General features: G+C 50.6%; 1 protein-coding gene across 4 annotated transcripts; it reads right to left on the reverse strand.

Annotated features, from left to right (window-relative positions):
- Positions 1–132: 132 nt before the first annotated feature.
- LOC116598847 (interstitial collagenase-like) lies at positions 133–20,027 on the reverse strand. Of its 4 annotated transcripts, XM_032358215.1 has the most exons (13): positions 19,746–20,027; positions 18,566–18,826; positions 10,797–11,041; positions 10,558–10,706; positions 10,221–10,346; positions 9,299–9,454; positions 9,020–9,137; positions 7,410–7,543; positions 6,705–6,867; positions 5,267–5,370; positions 3,895–5,096; positions 1,574–1,729; positions 133–150 (listed from the first exon to the last, which is right to left on the reverse strand). In XM_032358215.1, exons 3-11 carry the CDS (start codon positions 10,946–10,948, stop codon positions 4,987–4,989), a joined length of 1,212 nt encoding a protein of 403 aa, XP_032214106.1. In that variant the 5' UTR covers positions 10,949–11,041; positions 18,566–18,826; positions 19,746–20,027; the 3' UTR covers positions 133–150; positions 1,574–1,729; positions 3,895–4,986. The 4 variants fall into 4 exon arrangements, with proteins under 4 accessions (XP_032214106.1, XP_032214105.1, XP_032214104.1 ...); XM_032358214.1 differs by having other exon boundaries at positions 18,566–19,822; XM_032358213.1 differs by lacking the exons at positions 18,566–18,826; positions 19,746–20,027 and adding an exon at positions 11,463–11,661.
- Positions 20,028–22,981: the final 2,954 nt, after the last annotated feature.

Below are 22,981 nucleotides of genomic sequence, written 5' to 3' on the forward strand. Positions count from 1 at the left end.
TTCACTCCCCTCACCCTGGGTGCGTCCCCGGAATTTCACCGTCTTCCCGCATGCTCTGTTTCTAGATTGTATTTACTCTTTGTCTGTCTTCCCTGAGCGGAAATCCCCACAAATACAGCTCTCGATATTTTGCTGATGAATCCAAAGCGCCTAAAACAGAGCGTCACGTACGTGGTGGTCAAAAAGTACTTTTTCTTTTATTACAATAGAGAGACTACTTAATATGACATCTGCTCAGTGGAAAATCCGGGCGATAAAAACGTGTGTTTTTATATTTTCATATTTAGAGAGAAAAATAAGCATTCAAATATATTTTCATATTTATAGAGAAAAACAAGCATTCAAATATCAGAGGGGTATGACCCACAATATTAACGGTGTGATGAGATTACACACGACTTCTGCTGTGTTCCTGGAATGTTTAGGGTTTTTGAGGCAGGTGAATGTTTTAGCCCAGAAGAGCCCCACATCACCTGCACTCACAATTCACTGTCCATAACTACCGATCCGACCCCAAACCATTGCACTGGGCTAGAGTGCGACCCTTGCATGTGTCCAGCAAGACCTGGAAATATGTGGGGAAGAGTAGAAATCACGAAAACGTGGTGAGAGCTAGAATGCATCTCTGTTTGACCAGATAACATGCAGGTGTTCTCCCAAGACATTAATCTGATAATCCACGATCTTCCTTCTAACTTGTGATGCCACCTCTGTCCTCCCGAGGGCATGTTTCTGGACTCGTACTTGGTTCCGTTAGCATCTGTCTCCCCTTCTGTATCGGCCCATGCCCTGATGTCACAGTGGCTCAGTGATGTGTTTTCATGTCTGCTGGGACTCCCTCTGTCTTTGTTCTTTGTCAGAACTTAGCTCCTGGGACGCCTGGGTGGCTCAGTTGGTTAAGCAGCTGCCTTCGGCTCAGGTCATGATCCCAGCATCCTGGGATCGAGTCCCACATCGGGCTCCTTGCTCAGTAGGGAGCCTGCTTCTTCCTCTGCCTCTAGCCTACCATTCTGTCTGCCTGTGCTCGCTCTCTCCCCCCCCTCTCTCTGATAAATAAATAAAATTAAAAAAAAAAAACAACTCTTAGCTCCTTGTGTGTATTTGTTCCTTCGTAAAAAAACCTCAAAATCAAGTTTCCTTAATAATTCCATTGGGATTTAATAGAAGTTTCATTACATTTATAAATTAATTTGGGGGAAATTTTCATCTTTGGAGTGTTAGATCACTCAATACACTTATATGGTGTTCGGATTTTTTTCCTTTACAGGGTCTGAAAATTTTATTTATTGGAGTCTCGTTCTGTTTTCACTAGATTATTTCCTACATAGATCGTAGATTTTGCTGTAGCTGTTAGTACTTTATTTTCTATATTTTATCTACTTGTTTGTTGTGAGAGTATAAGAATATAAAGGATTTTGATATGTTGATGTTATGTTTGGAAACCCTGAAATGTCTGTCCTGTCCAAAGGGTTTTGATTCTTTTGGGCTCTTCGTGGTAAGCGACCGAACGGTCTTCGGATAATGGTAATCTGGGCCCTTCCCTCTTGACCCTTCCACCTGATGTGACTTTTACCTTCTTTGCCATTGTTATTCCTCTCATCCTGATTCTTGGCCAGACTTCAGTACTGTGTGGACCAGGTGCCAGTGATGTAGGCAGCCGTGTGGTCTCTGCAGTGTCAACGGGACGGTGACTCAGCTTCTCCATACACACCGAAGGAACATGCTCTCTCTGGAAGAGTTCACATGAGACTGGAACGATCAATTCCTTGAAAGGGACTTCTGACAAAACAGACAGAACTATCTAGGCCAGTGTTTGTGGGAAGATTTGCAAACCACTGCTTTTGTTTACAGTAAATAAATTTAATTTAAATTAATTAAATTTAATGTAACTATCTTAGTAGTTACACAATGATTAAAACATCATTTTTCTATTAGTTTCTCTTTTGTTTCTATATTTTTGAGATGCTGAATACAGTGCAGTGTATACATGTTAAGGGCACACAATTTAGTGAATTTCACAGGTGCACAAGTTCATGTGACCCACAGCCCATGAAGAACCAGAACGTTTCCATCACCTTAGCAAGTTCTCTGGGCTCCTTCTCACCCGATCCCAATCCTTCTTCAGATCCAACCACTGCCCTGATTTCTTTCCCTATCAATTACTTTTCCTAATCATGAAGTTCATATGCATGGAATCAGGAGAATGAACTCTTGTGTGGAAGACGGTTTTTAGATTAATCTATGCTGTTGTGTGTCCTAGTAAATCACTCACTTCCATTTGTCTATAATATGAAATTGTCTGAATGTGTCATTTCCAGATTTGGGCTCGTATATCAAGCTATGAACCTTCTTAAACGAGTTTCTTGTATGCTTTTCACTTATTCCAGGAGAACAGGCAGAGGAGGTCATAGGGTAGGTAAATATTTAACTCTGTAGGCAACTTCCCTATCATACGAGAGGCACAAATATTCCAGGTCCTCACTTGGTGTTGTCAGTCATTAATAGGATTACGTTTAGTGGTTTTGTGGTAATACGTTATAGGAATTTTACTTTCTTGATAATTAATGATATGAAGTACTTTTTTCATGTGTTTATTGGCCTTTTTATCTTTCTTTATGACTAGTTTGATTTGATTATGGCTTCTGTGCATTTTTAATTGGATTATTTGTCACGTTATTATTGATTAGCAGGGACTTTTTATATATGCTGGGTCAAAGTCCTTTGTGAGATATGTGTATTACAAATGTTCCCACAGAACTATCAGGTTCCCTGGGCTCTGCAGGTGGGTTAAGGCCTGGGTCCTGGCTTGTTCTCTGTGAGATGGACCAAGATAGACTCAAGGCCACTTGGGACAGCGTGTTTGGTGAGGAAGTCAGCACAAACCACTGTCATTTCCTATCCTCTCCGGCAGAGCCTCCCCCACTGGGACCACTCAGACATTCTGTCTCCGGCTCTGGGCATTTCTGGGGACTGCTGCTATGTCTGACCTTCTGTGGTTAAGAGAGGACGGAAGGCCGGGGTCCTCTAGCTGCCGGTCAGGCTGGTGACACACCTGTTGCTGGCCTCCCAGCTCCGCTGCCCTCCTGCATCCATTCGGTCTTAATGTATTAATTTTGGGAACCCTCACTTGGTTCTTGAATTACATCGATAAGTCAGACAAACAACACAAAACAACAACAAAGCTGAACCCAAACGATGGCCCTTGTTCTCATGGACCCTCTGCTGAAGCGGGCCGCCGGGGGGTGAACACTAGAGGCGATGGGGGGTCACTGACCGTGTTAGAAGGTGTTAGGGCTCCGGGTTCATGGCAGAGTTGTACAGGACAGTTGTGAGTATGTTTCCGGCTATGTGGCAGGGAGGCGTATGGGGTCATACTCAAAGAGGAAGCCAGCAAAGGTCTCACTGGGGAGGACGTCTGAGCAAAGCTGGAGCGGAGGAGCCCGACGGAAGCAGGCAAACCTCTGAGGGAACCCCAGTGAGTAAGGGCTGAGGCCCAAATACCCCTCACGCGCTGGAAAACGGCGAAGGAGCCAGTATGCCTGGAATGAAGCCACCAAGGGGGGATACTAGAGAAGGAGGACAAAGGTGACAGAGCTTGTAGGACCTTATAGGGACCTAAGCTTTTGCTGTGTGTGACATAGGGTCTGAGTCCCTTGTCTCTTGGGGTCCTGATGTTTCCAGGCCTGCCATATAGACACCAGCGATACAGCAATGGGGGGAGAGAAGGGACACCAGCAGAATGTGCTTCCCAGAGCCGGCCCCCACTTTGGGGGCCACTGGGCCTCCCCCATACAGGATGCCTTTCCTCCCCCATGCCAGCTGGTTCTGTCTGCCCACTCAAGTTTTTTCCCGTTTGTGTCTGATTCTAGAATGCACCTACCAACCTCCTCTTACTTCTGCGGCTTTGGTTCAAAGGAAGGAGCTCACACACCTGGCTTGGCATCTTGCCCAGAGCTTCTCAGCGTGCATTTATTCTCATGGCAAACAGAATAAAAGTAATAGTCAACAACACACAGTACACAAATCATTCACTCTAAAATCAAGGGACTCTTAACCCCAGAGCTCCACCAGAAAACCCATGAGAAATGATAAGTATGAGCCAAAGAGACGATTTGCCTCACAGTCATTCTACCTCAGCAGCATGAGCGAGGCCCTGTAAACGTCCGCCTGCACAACACAGCCTGGAACCCCCAGGTGTTCTGGAGGGAAGCTCTCTGGGGGACAAGACCATCAGGCTGATCTTCAGGGATGAGCTCCAAACTTGATGGAGCTAGCCAGGAGAATAGCTGAGAAGTTTTCACCCGGTGCTCCCACCAGGACCTAGCCAAACCTCAATAAGTCTCTTCCATTATCATCATCATTTTTTTTTTAAGTGGCTCATTTTTATTTTTTTCTTTTTATTTTTTAAAGTAAGCTCTGTGCCCGACACAGAGCTTGAACTCACAACCCAAAGACCCAGAGTCTTGCACTCCACCAACGGAACCGGCCAGGCACCCCAGTCCCTTCCACTATTTGACTTAAAGGCCTAGTTTGAAATGGAAATAAGAGAAGGTCAGTAACCAGCCGCTTCCTGTCCCGTAACGCGTATGCCATGGGAAGTGCTAGAAATTCCGTACATGCTACCTTCCCAACGCACTTGCACTGTGAATTCCCCTACTCAGAGACAGAACATTTGAGGAGGTGGTTATTATGAGACGTCTAATCCCTTCAAACAGCAGAGAATAGGGACAGAAAGCTTTCCGCTGTGGAAGCCCGAGGACAGACTATGACCTCAGCACTCCCTTAACGCTAGCTAAATAGGAGAGTCCGGGAGGCCAGGCCGTCTCAGGAACGCAGGCTGAGCCAGGCCGAGGTTTAACAAGATGGCACCAGAGCGTCCGCGTCTCTGCATTGCCAAGAGGTGAATGTCAAGCGCTGAAGGAAAGCACCTCCCTGGAGCTCATGAGGAGTATTGCTTTTTCTTTTCTCCTTGGAGAGAGTCAGGCTTCATTTATTTCTACAGTTGAACCAGCTGTTGATATTCAGGATAGTCAAAATTCGCTTTGTGTGAGGATCAAATTTGTACTGTCTTTTTCCACGAAAGAAATAGAAAAATCCTGGAAATGAAATGAAAATGAAGATCGTATTTGACAAAGATACAGTGGTTTTGCACATGAACTTGTGAAAACAATATCCATTTTCACATACGCAGTTTGCTTTCATGTCTAAGGAACAGCTCGTGTGTCATTTCTATGGTGGGAAAAAGGAGAAACTGGATGGTCTTTACCTCTTTCCTGGAAGACAGCGTCAACTTTTTTGCCGATTCCAGGAAACCCATGAGCTATTTCTTTGGGAAAACCTGTATCCATAGACCGTGTGTTTTCATCATACCTGGTAAAAAAAAAAAAATTAATAGAAAAATAAGAACATGTGATTAATGTAACAAAAATTAAAAAAAAACACTGGGTGTGGTGCAAAAACAATGAATTCTGTTACACTGAAAAGAAATAAAAAAACCACTCAATATTAAGTGGTAAGTCATTGTTCTGTGTGGTTTGAGTGCATGGATTCATTTAATCTTCCCTACAAATCTGAGAGGTGGGGGCTGCCTTAATTTTTAGTTTGGAGAAAACTGACATCTGCTTTAAATAGTTCTGAGTGGGCCCATCACCAGCATGAAAATAATGGGAGCTTTTAACTGGAAAGGGTCCCAATTCGACAGGGTTATGGGAGACTGGACGTGACAAGACCTCTCCCAGAGTAGCATCAACTAAAAATCTGATTCAAATTTCATCTTGGACTCCACTCCCTGTCCTATCAAGGAGAAATACTGCAGGCAAGAAGGTTCCTTTTGGATGCTCTCCTTTTATTCTCCTTTTTAAACTCCATCCTACAAGTCCCTTGCCTTCCAAGGACAGATACGGTGAGGTGACACCAGGTAGGGGACTCACAGACGCTCAGTCTGGCTACGTCCATCCACCATGGGAGGATGGAGGTTCGGCACCGTCTGAGAACAATTTTATAGATTTTATTTATTTGAGAGAGAGAGAGAGAGAGAGAGAGAGAATGAGTGAGGTCAGGGAGCAGCAGAGAGAGAGGTAGAAGCAGGCTCCCCACTGAGCAGGGAGCCCGACATGGGACTCGAACCCAGGACCCTGAGATCATGAGCCGAAGGCAGACATTTCACCGATGAAGCCCCACAGGCGCCCTGAAAATGATTTTATTTTTTTTCTAAATATTTTATTTATTTATTTGACAGACAGAGATCACAAGTAGGCAGAGAGGCAGGCAGAGAGAGAGAGGAAGGGAAACAGGCTCCCTGCTGAGTGGAGAGCCCGATGCGGGGCTCGATCTCAGTACCCTGGGATCATGACCTGAGCTGAAGGCAGAGGCTTTAACCCACTGAGCCACCCAGGTGTCCCAACCTGTAAACGATTTTAAAAGGCAACTCTCTGGGACGCCTGGGTGGCTCAGTTGGTTAAGCAGCTGCCTTTGGCTCAGGTCATGATCCCAGCGTCCTGGGATTGAGCCCCACATTGGGCTCCTTGCTCGGCGGGGAGCCTGCTTCTCCCTCTGCCTCTGCCTGCCATTCTGTCTGCCTGTGCTCGCTCGCTCTCCCTCTCTCTCTCTGATAAATAAATAAAATCTTAAAAAATAAAAAAAATAAAAGGCAACTCTCCTTCCATGGACGGATCTGACCCTGACTTCCAAGGGTCCATCGTTACCTCCAGTACTTGCTGGCGACAAAGAAGTACGTCTTCCCGGTCTCCTCCTCGTGAACAGCAGCATCGATGCTCTTCACTGTGTGCGGGAAGCCCAGGGAGTGGTAAATGTCCTTGGGGTAGCCTCGCCTCATCTTAACTGCATTGAAGGCCCAGACTTTACTATCTGTCAACCAAAAAATCGACCGTGAAAACTTGCCTGGGACTCTGGAGGACAGTTGGCAGGGTTTCCATGCTGGGAATGAGCAGAGCAGGGAGATTTTGATTCCCCAGGGAGGTGCCCCTGGGCCGGGCCTCTCTGCAGCGCAGTGGGCCCCCTTCCCCAGCGCAGGGCCGCATGTGGTCAGGTGGCCAGGCCACATGCACTCCTGTGGGTTAGCGTGCCTCCCTGGATGGCACGCTCAGCTCTTGGCTGGCTTGGGTCCTGACGGAGGACTTTGTGTGTTTGTGGACCTCCTCCAGCATGGGAGCTCGTCTGTCCCTCACAAAGCTGGGGCTGGTCTGCACAACCATATGCCATGCCGCAGCCCCTGCAGAAAGGCCATGGGACACTTTCCAGGTGCATAAATCCTTCTGAAGCTCACAGCACACGTGTTAGATCTGCTTCAAGAGTCTTGACTTATCTAAATGGCCCCCTTAATGTTCAGCCAAAGCACCTGATGAAAATGGAACTCAGAAACACTGACCCCCAAACCCCAGAAGCTTTACCTTTAAAAAAGAAGACTTCGTCTCTGCTAGCAACCTCGTAAGCAGCGTCAACTCCCCTTGACAGCGGGACCCAGAAGTCAGTGATGGCACCGAGCTCCCCTGTTTTGTAGAAGGGTCTCGTGCGTAGGAAGAACCTGGTTTAAAAGGAAGGGCCGGTCCAGCTGGCAGCATATTGCTGGCCCATCTCCAGCCTGTTTTCTCGGGGAGATGAGTCGCACATGCCCCCGGGGCCATGGCGACAGGCCGGGCCTACATGGTGGCTCATCTCACAGAAGTCCCCGTGGGAGCAGACAAGAACTGAGGTTAACAGAGGGGCCAGCGATGCTCCGAGCAGCCCGGGGAACGGATGGCACACACGTCCACACAGGCAGACGGACGGTCACCAGGACCACGGAGCCCAGATGCAAGCACCTGGCGAGCTCCCAGCCTTGGGAAGGACCAGAGGCTACCGCAGGGGGCAGGGTCCTCCTCGTCCGCCCCTCAGCAGCCCGGCCCGTGCTTGCATCCCACGGCAAAGTCGCCTGCAGTGTCAGCTCCAGGCCCCAGAGATCCAGCCCTGGGAGCATGCTGGGCTGGCCCTTCCCTCTTGGGCTCCAGGCTACACTGCCCAGGCCTGGTGTAGACCGCTGAGCACTGGTGTTCAGAGGAACTGGTTTGTTCTAACTCACTGACATTTCCCATCCTGGACACAAGATGCAAAAGGGACTAGAAGACCATGTCTTACTGCATCACTGACAAGTCTACGACCTCAACAAGGGGAATTCTGTCTGTCTGCCTGACCACACAGATCTGCATGTGTGTTAGTCGTAAAGGAGGGACTCACTACGCCTTTTATTCTACCAAGTTTCTGGCAAGTGAATGACTTACCTGTGATATAAATATTCTTACTCTTGTTTTATAGTAATTTCTGCACCTGGCGTGGGGCTTGAGCTCATGACCCTGAGACTGAGAGTCACAAGCTCTTTCCATGGGGCCCGCTAGGCCCCTGCTCTGTGATTAAAAGTTTTGAAGGATCAATCATTTCATGTAAATGCATGATTATTCAAATTAGAAATTACAAATATATTACTAAAGAAACATATGGAACGTTCAACAAAATATGAGAACACCTTAAAAACATAAGTCAGTGTTTGTGGTAATTTAAAAAATCTTTTTATCTATCTATCTATTTTTAAAGATTTTATTTATTTATTTATCAGGGAGAGAGAGAGAGAGAGGGAGCATGCACAAGCAGACGAAGAGGCAGGCAGAGGTGGAGAGGGGAAGCAGGCTCCCTGCCAAGCAAGGAACCTGATGTGGGACTCGATCCCAGGACCCTGAGACCATGACCTGAGCCGAAAGCAATGGCTTAACTGAGAGCCACCAGGTGTTCTGCCCTTTTTTTTTTTTTAAGATTTTATTTATTTATTTGACACAGAGAGAGAGAGAGAGAGAGAGAGCGCGCGCGCACAAGCAGAGGGAGCAGCAGGCAGAGAGAGAGGGGGAAGCAGGTTTCCCAATGAGCAGAGAGCCCGATGAGGGGCTCAATCCTAGGACCCTGAAATCATGACCTGAGCCGAAGGCAGATGCTTAACCCACTGAGCCACTCAGGTGTCCCCCACTCTTTTCACCTGTTTTTAAAGAAGTACAATTCTCCACGAATTTCGGTAATAGCATCAAATGTTAACTTGCTTTCACAGGCTTGTGGTACTTGACGTTTTCTTGGCTGAATGGGATTTTTGGAAGGTCCTAAAACATAAACAAAGGTTCTGGAGTGTTGGCTTATTATAGTAACACAAAATCACTTGGAGTGAAGGCTCTTTCTTAAAGGACAAAGCTAAAAACTCTTTATTTCAACCCCACATACAGAGCCCCAGTCGCCGGTCCAAGGTGCCCCCCTTTGTGCTCACCGTAGAGGGCCTGAATGGCATCGATGTCCCTCTGAGTCAGCAGATTATCCCCATAGTAGTTGTAGCTGGAGAACATCAGGGACTCAATGTCGCCGTCGTGCAACAGTCCGAGGGAATGGCCCACTTCATGTGCTGCGACGTGGTACAAGTTGAAATCTAAAGACAGCAGTAAGACGTGTTTGCGGGTCCTGGAACGCACTTCTGAGGAACCCCAGCAGAAAACAGAAGTTTCCAGATGACCACAGCATTGCTGTTGGCTTTGTGCAACATTGCTGTGTTTCTGGTGGTCTGGGTCTGTGTGGGGTAGCGATGCGTGCGTAGTTTAATCAGAGAATGGAGAGGGTTTTAATGCTTCCAGATACCTTGGTTAAAGTTTGAATTTCTGAGATGAGCGTTAGTCTGATTCTTGGATGAAGTCCGCCAACATAGAAAAATCCCATTGGTCAACAAATATCACAAAATGAGGTAGAAAGTGTTACATACTAGAGGCATAATAGTATTCTATTAACATTTATCATTTCTTTCTTGCTCACAAATATTACATTATGCCTGATTTGAAAATTTAGGTAATATAGGAAAGTACCCAGAAGAATTTCCCAAAACCACTTCACCAAACATAACCATTTGAAAATTTTGGTATGGGATTGTATATGGGACAGTGTGATTTAAAACGTCCCATTTTCCGAGTAACATATTTTGTTGGTAAAAACTACTTGCAGAAACAATATTCCCCTACAGTTTTAAATATACGGACACAAGGGAGTTACCATTACCTTTCTAAGAAATTATAGTTTTAATAAAAGCTTGTGTTTAGTAAAGTATTTACGGCTGATCACATAGCTGGCTCGCTTTACTGAAGGGATTCTCTCAGATAAAATATTGACCTATGAAAGCAAAACATAGGACAAGTTGGTGCACTCACCTCTGAAATCTTTGGTCCATCTTTTCTCTTCATCAAAATGAACATCTCCTCCAATGCCTTCTCCCGGTGGGAAGGCATGAGCAATAATGTTTCCAGGCCCGCCGAAGGGGTTGTTGTCGTTGTGATCTGGGAGAAACAGCGTGGCAAAGACAAATTCCCGTTTCTATCCAGCTTCCCCAGACGGGAGGAGAGAGGACAGTGACAAGGAGCCCAGCGGCATTCTTCCCCTTTCGGCCGGTAAAACCCACAGCCCGTTAGGAACAGGAACGCTCCCTCCTCAGCACAGTGCAGGGGGAGGCCAAGTTCAGGATGATTTTGGGAGACCAAAAGTGCTTACCTCCCCTGACAAAGGATATCATTATGTCCGCTTGGCCCTCAAAGACCCTGGTGAAGGTCAGGGCAGAGGCATTACTCCAGAGCTGAAAGGCTCTGTCAATGGCACTATCCACGTCTGCTCTCGGCAAATCTGGTGTGTAATTTTCAAGCCTTAGAACGGAATAAAACAGAGACTTAAGAACTCATGGCTCACGGCTCTGCTGGGAGATGGTGCCCTCGCGCTGGTGCCTGTCTGCTTACCTGTAGGTCAGGTGGGTGTGCTCCCAGCGGAGGGTCCTCTCACCGAGGGCGTACGGAGCCACGTCGGGCACCCCACATCGGGGCTGCCTCATCAGAGTCAGGGTGTCGGCGTCCACCTTCCCCGTCACCTTTAGCCCGTAGAACGCCTGCATCTGCTTCAGCTTCTCAGTCACCAGACTGCTGCTCCTCTGCCTGCCGGGCTTGCTGGTTCCAGTCCTCAGGTGGTAGTATTTCCGCAGGTAGTTCTGATCAAGAGAAAAAAACATGGAACACAGGATGTGAAATCTTCTTTATTTCTTCCGGCGAATCTTCAGGATTTCTCTGTGGCGGCAGAAAATTCTTTCGTCTTGAAGATTCAGTGCAAAAAGGGGAAAAAAAAAACTGTGTGCCGGCACCCTGATCCCACAGGTGACTGTTGGCGTGGTGGCCGAGTCTGGCTTCCCCGGGAGCTCGGTGTGCAGGCAGGCAGGGCTCTCTCTCTCTCTGGCCCCCCTCTACCTCTGTCTTCTAAAGGACAGTCTGTGGGTGGGGAAGCCCATCTTTGCTTTGGTCATGTTCTAGTCACCCTAGAAGGAACCCCACCCTTGCTTGAGCTTCTACTCTTGACCATGGAAAAATGAGAATGTAAGTTTCCTGCCTTTGTGGCACGTGGCATTCAGCATTTACCTGGACCAACTCCGCGTCCTGCTCTTGTGCTCCCGAGCTCGCGGCGGGGAAGCCATGGGACCCCACGCCCCAGAGCAGCAGCAGCAGCAGAGGGAGGGGGAGGCTGGGCATGCTGGCCCTCATGCTCCTGCCCTACCCACAGCGTCTGGTGGCTCCTGACCTCCTGAGGCAGGTTTCGGGCACAGCCTCTGCCTTATGTAGGGCCCTGGCATCCTCAGAAAAACAAAGGCTCTCTGACTCACCTCTGACGAGAGGGGCTACACCCTCTTTTTTGCAATGTGTGGTCTCAACTTTCAAAACTTGGGACATAAATAGATTAATCTTGCATCTTCTCTTGTCTTTACAATCTTATGATTATGATCAAGCAGGACATCCCCAGAGGAACACACCTCATCCCACACAGTTGTATTCTCAAACTACTTCTGTGCCGTCTTAAGGGCAAGGGTGGCTCAGTGGGTTGGGCCACTGCCTTCGGCTCGGGTCGTGGTCCCAGGGTCCTGGGATCGAGTCCCGCATCGGGTTCTCTGCTCAGCGGGGAGCCTGCTTCCTCCTCTCTCTGCCTGCCTCTCTACTTGTAATCTCTGTCTGTCAAATAAACAAATAAAAAATCTTACTACTTGTAATCTCTGTCTGTCAAATAAACAAATAAAAAATCTTTAAAAAAAAAAAAGAGTAAGCCTTACTATCTACACTAGAACGTACAGCTTGGAGGGCAGGCCATGTGCTTCTAAACAATTGGGTGTCACTGCTGGTTCCGCCGGTCCTGCCCCGCTCCCGGGTGCGGGAAAAACAGCTGTCAGTGTGTTTCCTCCTCTTCCACTTCTACCCTCCACGACTGGCTCCAGGAATCACTGGCTTCTCCATTTTCAAAGAATTTCCTCCTGATTTTTTTTTTTAAGATTTTATTTATTTATTTGAAAGAGAGAGAGGAGGAGTGGGGTGCCGAGGGAGAGGGACAAGCAGACTCCACCCCGAGTGCAGAGCCCGACGTGGGGCTCGATCCCAGGACCCCAAGATCGTGGCCTGAGCTGAGACCAGCAGGCGGAGGCTTCACGGACTGAGCCACCCAGGAGCCCCTCCTCCTGCCCTTTCCAGCTTCCTGATATAATTTGTTTTTTTAGTGACCACACACTGCCTAAATCACAAATCAGCACGAAGGACCATTGTTGAGGAGAAAGTTGCCAGGTCCACAGGGCAGGTGTTTTATTAACTTGCTGCTCAGTTTCTGTTCTGCTTTGTCTGGCTCCTGGGACAGAGGAGGGTGGCTGTGCATGGGTCCCAGGTAGAGACGTGTCTGAGAGACCCGTGGCTGAGGGTCATCTTCTGCCGGAGGCTGCTGCTGGGTGTGTGGGACCGGACCGTTACTCATTCTCTCAAAGCCCTTTCTCCCTGCCACGGAGCTTGCGCAACACCTTCTTTGCCTCAGCTCCTAGGAGCGCAGAGGAGGAACAGGTCAGCGAAGGTTTGTGCTGTAAGAGACGGGGACCAGGAGCCACAGGTGCAGAAAGACGGAGACACTGATCTCCTGGGAGACGCCTGGCACCCGAGCTCCCTGACCTTCACCAACACTGTTATCTCTCAGTGTCTCATCGCCTGGTCCGAGCTCGGCAAGAACCTGCCAGTTTGTTCCAGCCAGAATCTCCCCTAAACCTCGATGCTTTGTAGCATCTTGCGCCCTCCCCCCATCCCCCGCTCTTGGGCCACACATGGTCACTCTCCCACACCACATTCGGAAGTGACCTCCTACTGGACTCGGTCTCTCTCCTCGTCGCAATAGCTGTGGAGTAGACTCGGATTCTAGCGCTTGAGCTGGCGTCCAGCTCTGGTTTTCCTGAGTGAGGTGGGGTCCCGGACAGTGGGACCCCCGAGCGGGCTCCCGCGCACCCCCCGCAGCTCCACAGGTAGACGACTTGGAGAGCCGACCAAGTACGGATTCACTGAACAAAAGCAACGGGTCCAAGAAGTTGGCCTTATGATAAAGCAGGACTGAGGCAGGAGTGACCTAGAACACTAAGAACAGAATGCAGAAGAACCGTGTGGGTCTGGCATCTGTCCGAAGCAGAGACAAATTCAGCAAAACAGAACACAATCTGTTTCCTAATCGGAACCCGATTCACAGAAAAAGGATCTAGGGCAGGAAATAAACACACTTTAGAGACACACAGCAAGCAAGTCATCCTCTGGGTTGCGGTGTGGCTGGGATCGCCCTGAGCACCCGCACGCACCTCGACCCCATGAAGGGGTGGGGGCTGGGGGCCTAGTTCTCGCTGAGGCACAGCGTTTAGGTTCAAGCTCCTCCGGAGGAGCCGCCCTGGAGAGCAGGTTGGTTCCCACGAGAGCTGCCTTCTCTGTGGCTGATGAGCTGTGCTGCGGAATGGCTCACCGGCTATCCCGTAAACCACACCGGGCGCGAGACGTTCCCAGCACGCCTACAGATGCAGTGTGACGTCAAAGCCGAAAGGAAAGGACCTTGGCGGGCTGTACCCACCCTTAAGTACTGGCGTTGCTCTCGAAACATCCCCTCAACACTCACTCCTCCTCTCTCTGGGATATTTAAAAAAAAATTTTTTTTAGCTTTTTTTTTTTTTTTAAGATTTTATTTATTTATTTGTCAGAGAGAGAGAGTGAGCAGGAGCAGGGGGAGTGGAAAAGGGAGAGGGAGAAGCCGGCTCCCCGCTAAGCAGGGAGCCCGATGTGGGGCTCGATCCCAGGACCCCAGGATCACAACCCGAGCCGAAGGCAGATGCTTAACCACGGAGCTGCACACACTCCCCTCTCTCTAGGATATTTTAAGTAGTCACCTCAAAGAGAGCAAAATAAACCGGGATCTAATCAGACAGTGAAGTATCTTTGCAGATTGGACCTGGGTCTTGTCCTGAGTGCCTGCCGGGCCACAGCGGGAGGGACTGTATGCGCTCCTCGGGAAAAAAAAAAAAAAAAGAAGTGATGAAGGGAAGAGAGACAGAGCAGTAGCTTGTGAAGGGGAAGGCTGAGCCCAGAATGCTGTTTCTCTTAGGATGAAAGGGCATGCAGGAGGCAGGGAAGAAACAGAAGAAAGTCCATTAAGAAGAGATTGGTTGATTTTTCTTGGCTGAGTCAGCTTTTGTATGAGAAGAACGATACTTAGCATCTGCAGGGCTTTTACAAAATGAGCTTAAACTCGTCTGTGCAGCAGTCCAGTAGAGAACTGGGTAGACGAGGAAGCCGGCTCCTCACAGGAGCAGCGGGCATGCCCGCGATTGCACAGACACCACACAGTGCGCCCCGGACAGGCCCCCGAGCTCTGAGTGCGAATCAGGGAATAGCGCGCTCATCTTGGCTGTTGAATAAGCTGTGCAGCAGAGAGAGAGGGATGCTGGCTTCCGTACCTCCCTGTAAGATGGGAGGGTCTCCCCATGGAGACTGGTTCCTTTGCTGGAGAACAGGGACAATAAGCATAGTAATATCTCCCAGAAATGTATTTTGGGAGAATTAAGAGGAATCATGTGTATTTCTCAATGCTTATCACACTGAAGCACATTGCTCAGGGAGAGCCGATTCTTTCTAGACTCGAGAGAGCTCTGCTGGGAAATAACTTACTGAAACGCTCTCACATGACCGAAGGGGAAACATATCCAGAAAGGCTCAGTTGTTCTCTTGGAGAAAACAGCTGGGAAGTGATTGAGGGATGGGTGAGATCACTCACAGTAGATTTCAACTCCTTAAAGGAAATGTGACTTACATTGTTTCGGCAACGAGACAAAACAAAGTATTTTTAGCTGAATCCACATTGCAAACAACACTTTGAATTGTGTCTTCTATAGATTTAGGAGCCTTGTCCAAGAAGGAGCCCGGTGGCCAGGTGTTCCTGACTGTGACCATCACCATGGTGAGCTGAATACAATTCGAAGAATGATTGCTACATGGGCATGTTTCTAAGGGCGATAAACTGTGCCCCGAGTCATGAATCTTGCATAATCAAACTTGTGGTTTCGCTAATGACAGTGCAATACCGACCCTGTAATCTTGGTAGGAAAGCTTACCGACACATTTACCAATCAGCTTCAGATGTAACTGACCTATTACTTATCAAGTCCAAGGACTCTCCCCCAAACAGCAGTGTTTCCTGCTGACTCTGCAGGGACCAAGTTTGCGGGAGTCTTGGGTATCAATGTGGCAGATAAGCAAACCCATTCCAGCCCTGCCTCCCTGTCCCCAGCCTGGATGAGACGAGGTCTCTGTCCCCAGCCTCAGGCATCATCTGAGCACAGGCAGGGGCTGACAAGACCCAGGAAGCTATAAGTTGTCAGCCCACCGGACCGCGAGGGATTGTGGTTTTAAGCCCTTAGGCTGCAGAGTGTTTTCTTGTTATACAGCAATAGAGAACAGAAAATCTCCCTTGATTACATCTTTTGGAGGCTGCGTCATTCCTTCCCCTGCACACGCACAGACATAAGGTGTGTTCCCCGGGCTGCTGAAGACGTGCGACAGGCACATAGCAGACGCTGGCGTGCCTGCCAGCGGACAGCCTTCTCTTCCGACGTACATTCTGTGGGTCAAAAAATGCGCTTGCTGCTGTGATCAAATGATTGTCGAACAAATGCATGAAAGAATGTGGCAAATGAATCATGACACAGACAAGGTCAGGTGTGACGTGAGCTTTGTGGAGAGTTTGGACTCAACTGTTTCATATCCTGAATGAAGTTTCCCGCTCTTCATGATGGGTTCACAAGGGGAAGCTGCAGATGGTCGCCTCCAAAATCAGGACCAAAGGGGCCTCTTCTTTTTTTTTTTTATTTTTTTTTTAAGATTTTATTTATTTATTTGACAGAGAGAGATCACAAGCAGACAGAGAGGCAGGCAGAGAGAGAGGGGGAAGTAGTCTCCTTGCTGAACAGAGCCCGATGCAGGGCTCGATCCCAGGACCCTGAGATCATGACCCGAGCCGAAGGCAGCGGCTTAACCCACTGAGCCACTCAGGCGCCCCAAAAGGGGCCTCTTCTTTTCTTGAGTCTCAGCAGACATCTTCGGAGATCCCAAGCATCACATTTCCTCTAGCCCCTCTGTGCCACTGCACACACCATCCCCTGCCCAGGGGACGCCCTCCCTCCCTTGCCCTGTGGCCGGCGACCCCCACTCTCCACTCTCAGATCCGACATCCTTTCCTCCCCAGGATCACGGACCCGCTTCTGCTTCACTCAGCGATCCTTTCTTGGCCACCTGCTTCATGCCCGTCGTGGCGCCCTTGAGGAGATGAGAGCGGTAAACAACTCGGGGAGGCTGCAGCCTGACACGGGGTAAACGGGACAGGCGTTACAGTGCAGTGTGACAAGTGTTTTGGGAGCATGATGTGCTTTTCCCTACTGGATGTTGGGGCTGAGCCCCTTGTAGGCGACCCCACAGCTCCGTGAGCTTCCCCATTATGGCCACAGTGCTGGGTACCCAGTCACCAGGCCACTCACTTCTCCGTCCCCCTGTGGGGCATGTAAAGTCTGGAGGGCAGAGCCGTGTCTGCAACGTCCCCAGCCCAGTGCCCGTGGTGCAGCGACCTCACAGGGCCCGAGTCCATCGGGGGTGGAGGAGCGAGAAGGTGGAACCCCACCCAGCCTCGGGAGGCTGCTCGGCCAAGCACTCGGCTCCCACGAGAGCGACACGGCTTCTTCCTGGACCAGCTTTCCGCTCCTGTCCCTCGTGTCTGAGACATAAACACCTCCCGCCAGGTGTTGAGTCTCACGCCAGGGTTGGGATGAAACGGCTCCGAGGATCCTCTCTTCTCTCCGGTCCCCCAGTGACTTCAGGTCACTTTCCATGTGGCCCTGCATGGTGTCCCCCTGGTCCCCCACCGAGCCAGACCTCTCCTCGCTGGTCGGCTCCGGACCGGGGCATCTCTGTGCGTCCCCAGCACGGCTCACAGTTTCTCGGCCACACCTGCTCCTACCGTCCGTGCCTCCTCTTCCCTCTCCTCGTCCCTCCCTCTGTCCCTCTCTCCCTGACCCCCTCCTCTGTCTCACGGTCTCTCCCCTCTCTCCTTCCTCTCTCTCCGTCTGGCTCCGACTCCTACGTCTCCTGATTTCTCTGCACAGGCGTATTTGACACATGGACCTAATGACTCTGAGAACGTGTTGTCACTCATAATTTCCTCAGCTCCTCGGAGAGCTGTGTGACAGTGCCACGTGGTACTGGGTAAGGAGGCCGGGAAACGCAGAGAGAAAGGACAATACCCCAAACCACCTACGGGCTTCCCTGACCAATTTTCCCTACTTCAAAAATGTGCCTTAACACTCACGCTGGGCACAGTTGCGTGTCTGTTCTTGTCCAGGAGTCACTGATAAACGGAGCTCCCCGTGGTTGGGGGGGGGGGTTCTGCCTCCAAACCTTTAGCAGGACTGGATTTTGACCCGAATTATCTGGATCCTTGTTACCAGCCGCGACCCCACCTAATATCGCTCTGTGTTACATAATCGTTGCTGATTTTAAAATTACCACACACTTAGAGGTTAATATGTTACTTATTTTAGTTTCTGGGGCATGAGAGTCTGAAAGCGGCTCAGCAGGGTTCACGCGGACAGTCCCAAGGCCCTGGCTGGCAGCGTGCCCACCTGGGGCGGGGTTGTGGGGACTCTACTTCCAAACTCGGGCTGTACTCACTTGATTCCTTCCCGCCTCGTTCCCACCATCCTACGGCAACTTACTGATGAGCTCTGGCCTGTTTGCAACCTCAGCAATTCTCTGTCTCCCCGAAGCCAGAGGCACTCCATCCTTCCTCTAGGGGAAGGCGTTCTTCTTCCAGATCCCCGAACCACAGCTGACCAGAGGCAGGGGTCCCTAAAGCATCTGCTGCACCCCCACCAGAGCCCTCATCCACCGACCCCAGGGCTGGTCTTGTCCTGCTGTGGGGTCCAAATCCCCGCCTGGATGGCCCAGCGTTGCTGAGTTCCTCCCCGCTGCGGGGCTCTCCACGGACCCATCCTCAAACCTCAATGGCTCGACTCCGCTATGTCTGACCTCGGCTTTGTGCCCCTCTGGATGTGTTTGCCCCCAGGCTGCATCTCGTCAGCACCCGCATCTGGAACCATTTCTTACTCTAAGAAATTGGTTGTGCTTAAACGGATCACAAGACTTACCGGTCCCTATTGGGAGCCACTTCTGTGCGGGAGGCTCTCACGGACAAGGTGGACAACGACCCAGGCATGGCAGGGTGACAGGTCTTCTGCAGGTCAGGCAGGTAGGAGGACAGCGAGGTGGGGAACGTGAGCACCAGAGTGTGGTCAGACAATGGTGAGGACTGTCCCCTCTGCCACTCTTCAGCCGAAGCCCTTACTGCGCTGTCTCTACGCACACGGCACGGGCAGAGTTCAGAGGACACGGCCAATGAGAGGATGTGCCTGTGAGCCAGACAACAAGTCGAAGTTGATGGAGATTTCAAGACGAAGATGTAGGAAGAAGGGGGTGCTGTTGTCTGAACCAGGGAGGGTGGAAGAAGGGGCAGAGAGTCCAGCGAGGCCACATACACTAAGGAATGATGGAATTGCTAGAGTCAGGTCCCTCCTATCTCCAGGGGCCTGGAGGAGGCTGGTCAGCATTGCTGAGCCAGAGTCTCGAAGTGTGCACAGTGTCAAGTGCCCAGCACTTGGCCGCAGGCCCCGAGGGTGAGCAGAATCGATCTTGTCTTGGTGCCAAGGGTCCTGACCGTTTGGGCAGGCTGAGGTCCGCAGAATCAGGAAGGGCTGCGAGGTCATGCGGCTATCTCGGGGAAGCACAAGCTCAGCGAACTTGTGTGGCTCTGAAAGCAATGACATTAATTAGTACCTGATGGGGACAAAGTGAAACGAGCCTGGTGGACCTGCGAATGGTCTACTGATCTAGCATCAGGAAGCAAGATGTTGGGAGCCGAGAGTTCTGGAGCCGAGTCCTGGTTGACCGTGTGCCCGTTGCTGACCCCGGGAAAGGCTGTCCTTCAGAGCCTCCATTTCTGCGACAGGTAGACAGCACTGTCCACTGCAGCTCCGGCGAGAACCAGCCAGTCCTGCACACGGGACGCACCTTGTACAGAGCTGAGAGATGGAGAGTCCACATCCTTCTTCTCCCTCAGCCAAATGAAGGCATTCAGGAGCCCAGACACGTAAGAGAACCATTTTTGGAAGCGTTTTCCTTGCCAACATCTCCCCAAGACTATGCACACTTTGCCCTCCTCACCTCCCGTCGTTTGAGGTGGAAAACACCGACGCTGCCGGCTCTCTGTCCCATCTGCCCCCCACCCCACCCGCATGGCAGGGTGTGAGGTTGGGGTTAGCCGCCTCCCACCTTCACGGGTCTCGGCCAGTCGTGGGATTCCTCGCTCCTTCCCACGGCGCCTGACTCCGTGCAGCCCAGGAACGAGGGCAGCTCGACCAGAGGGGAGCGGCGCCCTATTTGGTGGACATAGACAACGTACTGAAGAGAGGTAAAGGCTGCAGCCTCCAGGCCCTGGCGGACATCCAGCCTGAAGGCTACAGGATCATTCTGAGTGCAGAGCCGAACCGCAGAGAGTAAGCCCTTGGGGACGGTCCTCGGACGTTTCCCGTTAGTCCACGAGCCACTCGGACCATCCACACCCAGATCATCCCTGGACGCTGTGGTCAGATTTCCTTCCTTCCTTTCGATTTGTTGTGTCATGTTAGACACCGTACAGTACGTCATCCGTGTTTGATGTCGTGTTCCATGATTCACCGTCTGCGCGGAACACCCAGGGCTCCGTGCAGTCCGCGCCCTGCTGACACCCACCACCGGGTTTCTGCCGCGTGGCCGCCCGTGCTGCCGCTGTCGGGGTGGCCTGATCAGGGAGCTGCTTTTCCAGCCCTGCCCCCTCTCCGCTCCCCGTTCCGCGCTGCAGCTTTTCCACCGGAGCTCGCTCTGAAACGGCAGATGAAAGGTGATGCACGTTACACTGTTGTTTTTGAAATCAAAATACTGGTTACATTTGGGTGTGAAACGAGGCTCAGGAAGCTCAGGAACATGCTCATGAGTGCACAGCACAGATGGGCAGACTTGTGGGGGTTGGCAGCTGTGCTCCCCTCCGGGAAAGACGGCAGAGAGTTGGGAGGGAAACACTTTTCAGTGAGTAATGTTTCCCCTCTTTGGACTTCGGGCTGTTCGTGTGGACTCCACCTCAAGAATCTCACATAAAATATTTGAAGGAGAAATTTAAATAGTACCTATTTTTGCACAAGAAAATGCTCTTGGTTACATTGGTGGTTGTGATAAGGATTTCTGACTCTGCTCGGGCTCCCGACAGGACGGCGCTGCTGTGTCCTGGCATTAGATGAGGCAGAGCACGTCTCCTTCGGCCCATGATGCGAGCTGGGAAGCATGTTTGTTCCAGTCCGTGGGGTCTTAGGAGCCGGGGAGGAACGTAGCAACAACCCTTTCCATCAGCGCAGTATCCTCCCGGGGCGGCTATTCCATCCCCTGGGTCTTGAACAGGGACAGCCTAGAGTAAAAATCCCGCCAGGGCCCGTGATGGGCTTTCAGTCTTACCCAGAGAGACCAGGGAGCCAGGTGTTCCCGCAGCGCAGCCCAGGATGAGCGACACGCGGGTGGGAGGACCCGGTCCCTCAAATTCTCCCCCCTGCAGCCTGTCCGCGCACCCCCACCTAGTCCCACGACTTCACAGATGTCCCCCGCCTCCCACAGCTTCATGTCCCATGTGCTGGGCTCCATGACCCTCCATCTAACAGCCCAACAACACCTTCCCTTGGCCACCTCAAAGGAATTGCTAAATTAGGGAAATGAGCCGGTTCTTCCTCACTCTTACCATGTCCCCCCAGACTGCTCCTCTCTCAGGCCCCCTCGACGACCCTAGAGACTCGGCTACTGCAGCTGCTCAGGCCAGAAACCCACTAGTCGTTATCGTTCCGAACCCCGTCCTTGCCCTCCGGACCAGCCTGCTGCTGAGTCCAAATGACACTAAGATGACACCTCAAGTCCACGGTGTGTCCCAATCTCTGCCACCTGTGAGCATCCTTTGACCTGTCCTCCAAGGCCCAATACCACTTCCCTCCAGTTCTCTCTAGCTAAAGAGCTTGTTCTACCTATGTCCTGGATCATGTCGCTTTTTTGCTTAGAAACTCCTCCAACGGGGCGCCTGGGTGGCTCAATAGGTTAAGCCTCTGCCTTCGGCTCAGGTCGTGATCTCAGGATCCTGGGATCGAGCCCCACATCGGGCTCTCTGCTCGGCGGGGAGCCTGCCTCCCCCACTCTCTCTGCCTGCCTCTCTGCCTACTTGTGATCTCAGTCTGTCAAATAAATAATAAAAAAAAATGTTAAAAAAAAAAAAACTCCTCCAGCAAACCCATGATGCCCTTAAAATAAGACCCGGCTCGTTAATACACAGGACACAGCGGAGTCCTCCGACCTGCTCATGCCACACTCTCCCCCGACACACAATCAAGCACCACCTTCTCAGACCCTGGAACACACACCAAGATTTTCCGCCTCTTAGCCTGGACCTTATTCTGCATTTCCTCCTCCCAGAGGGGGGAACCTCCTCCCACCCACCCCACCAGCTGACGGAAGAAGATGCTCTTCTCCCCTTGCACTACTGTCCCAGGAAGGGGTCCTTGAGCAGCCGGACTTCAGCGGGCAGCTCCCCCCGCCCCAGCACCGCTCTCCCCGTCACCGTGTCATTTCTTTAATAACATCCTCATAATTACCTATTGATTTGTGTTGGTAGTGCTTTATTTCTTACTCCCACCAGATGGAACTCGAAGAGGTTGGGCTCCGTGAGCCTCCGTCACTGCCCAACTCCTCTACCACTGAGAAAACGGGAAGCAGAGAACATTCTACTGACAAGCGAGGACGATAGAGCAACTGAGCTTCCAGGGCAGTGAAGAGGCACCACTAAGAGAACATTTGGGTTACAAAAAAAAAAAAATAGGCGGCTGGATTTCAGACTAGTTTTGTTTCATGTAAGTGAGAACACACACTGCACGATTTGCTTCTTAAATCCAAACATTCTCGAACTCTGTTTCCCGACTTTGTCCAGACCCAGTCCTACAGGACTACTGTTGACCAAGCTCTTTCTTCCTCAGATGTGTAAGGAATGCGTAAAGATCCGGAGGTGGAAAGAACGTCCTGTGGGTGAAGGGACAGAGAACCGGGGAGGGCGCACGACCGCCCCTGGCACCGTCACGGAAGATGTCCTCCTTCTGCACCACTGACAGAACTTCAGGGAAGGGCTCAACCCATGCTATGGTCATTGTATTAAAAGTGAATTATTCTAGGAAGAAGGAATGGGTCAAAATTAAAAATCTTTATTAAATACCAAATAAAACACCCACGGAGATACATTCTTTGACTGGTGCCCGCCGTTGCCTCCAACTTCCATTCAGCGTGATCCGACAGCAAGTAAAGGGGCCCAGATCAGAGCTCCAGGACCACGAACATGTCTACAGAGCTCAAGCTCTTTGGCCACTAAACAGAGGGGGAAACTCATCATTTGGACTTATAATAAATTAGGCGAATAATTATTATATTCATTTGAATCTATCTCCTTTTCTCAT

Source organism: Mustela erminea, chromosome 9 (genome assembly GCF_009829155.1).
Source record: "Mustela erminea isolate mMusErm1 chromosome 9, mMusErm1.Pri, whole genome shotgun sequence".
NCBI lineage: Eukaryota > Metazoa > Chordata > Mammalia > Carnivora > Mustelidae > Mustela > Mustela erminea.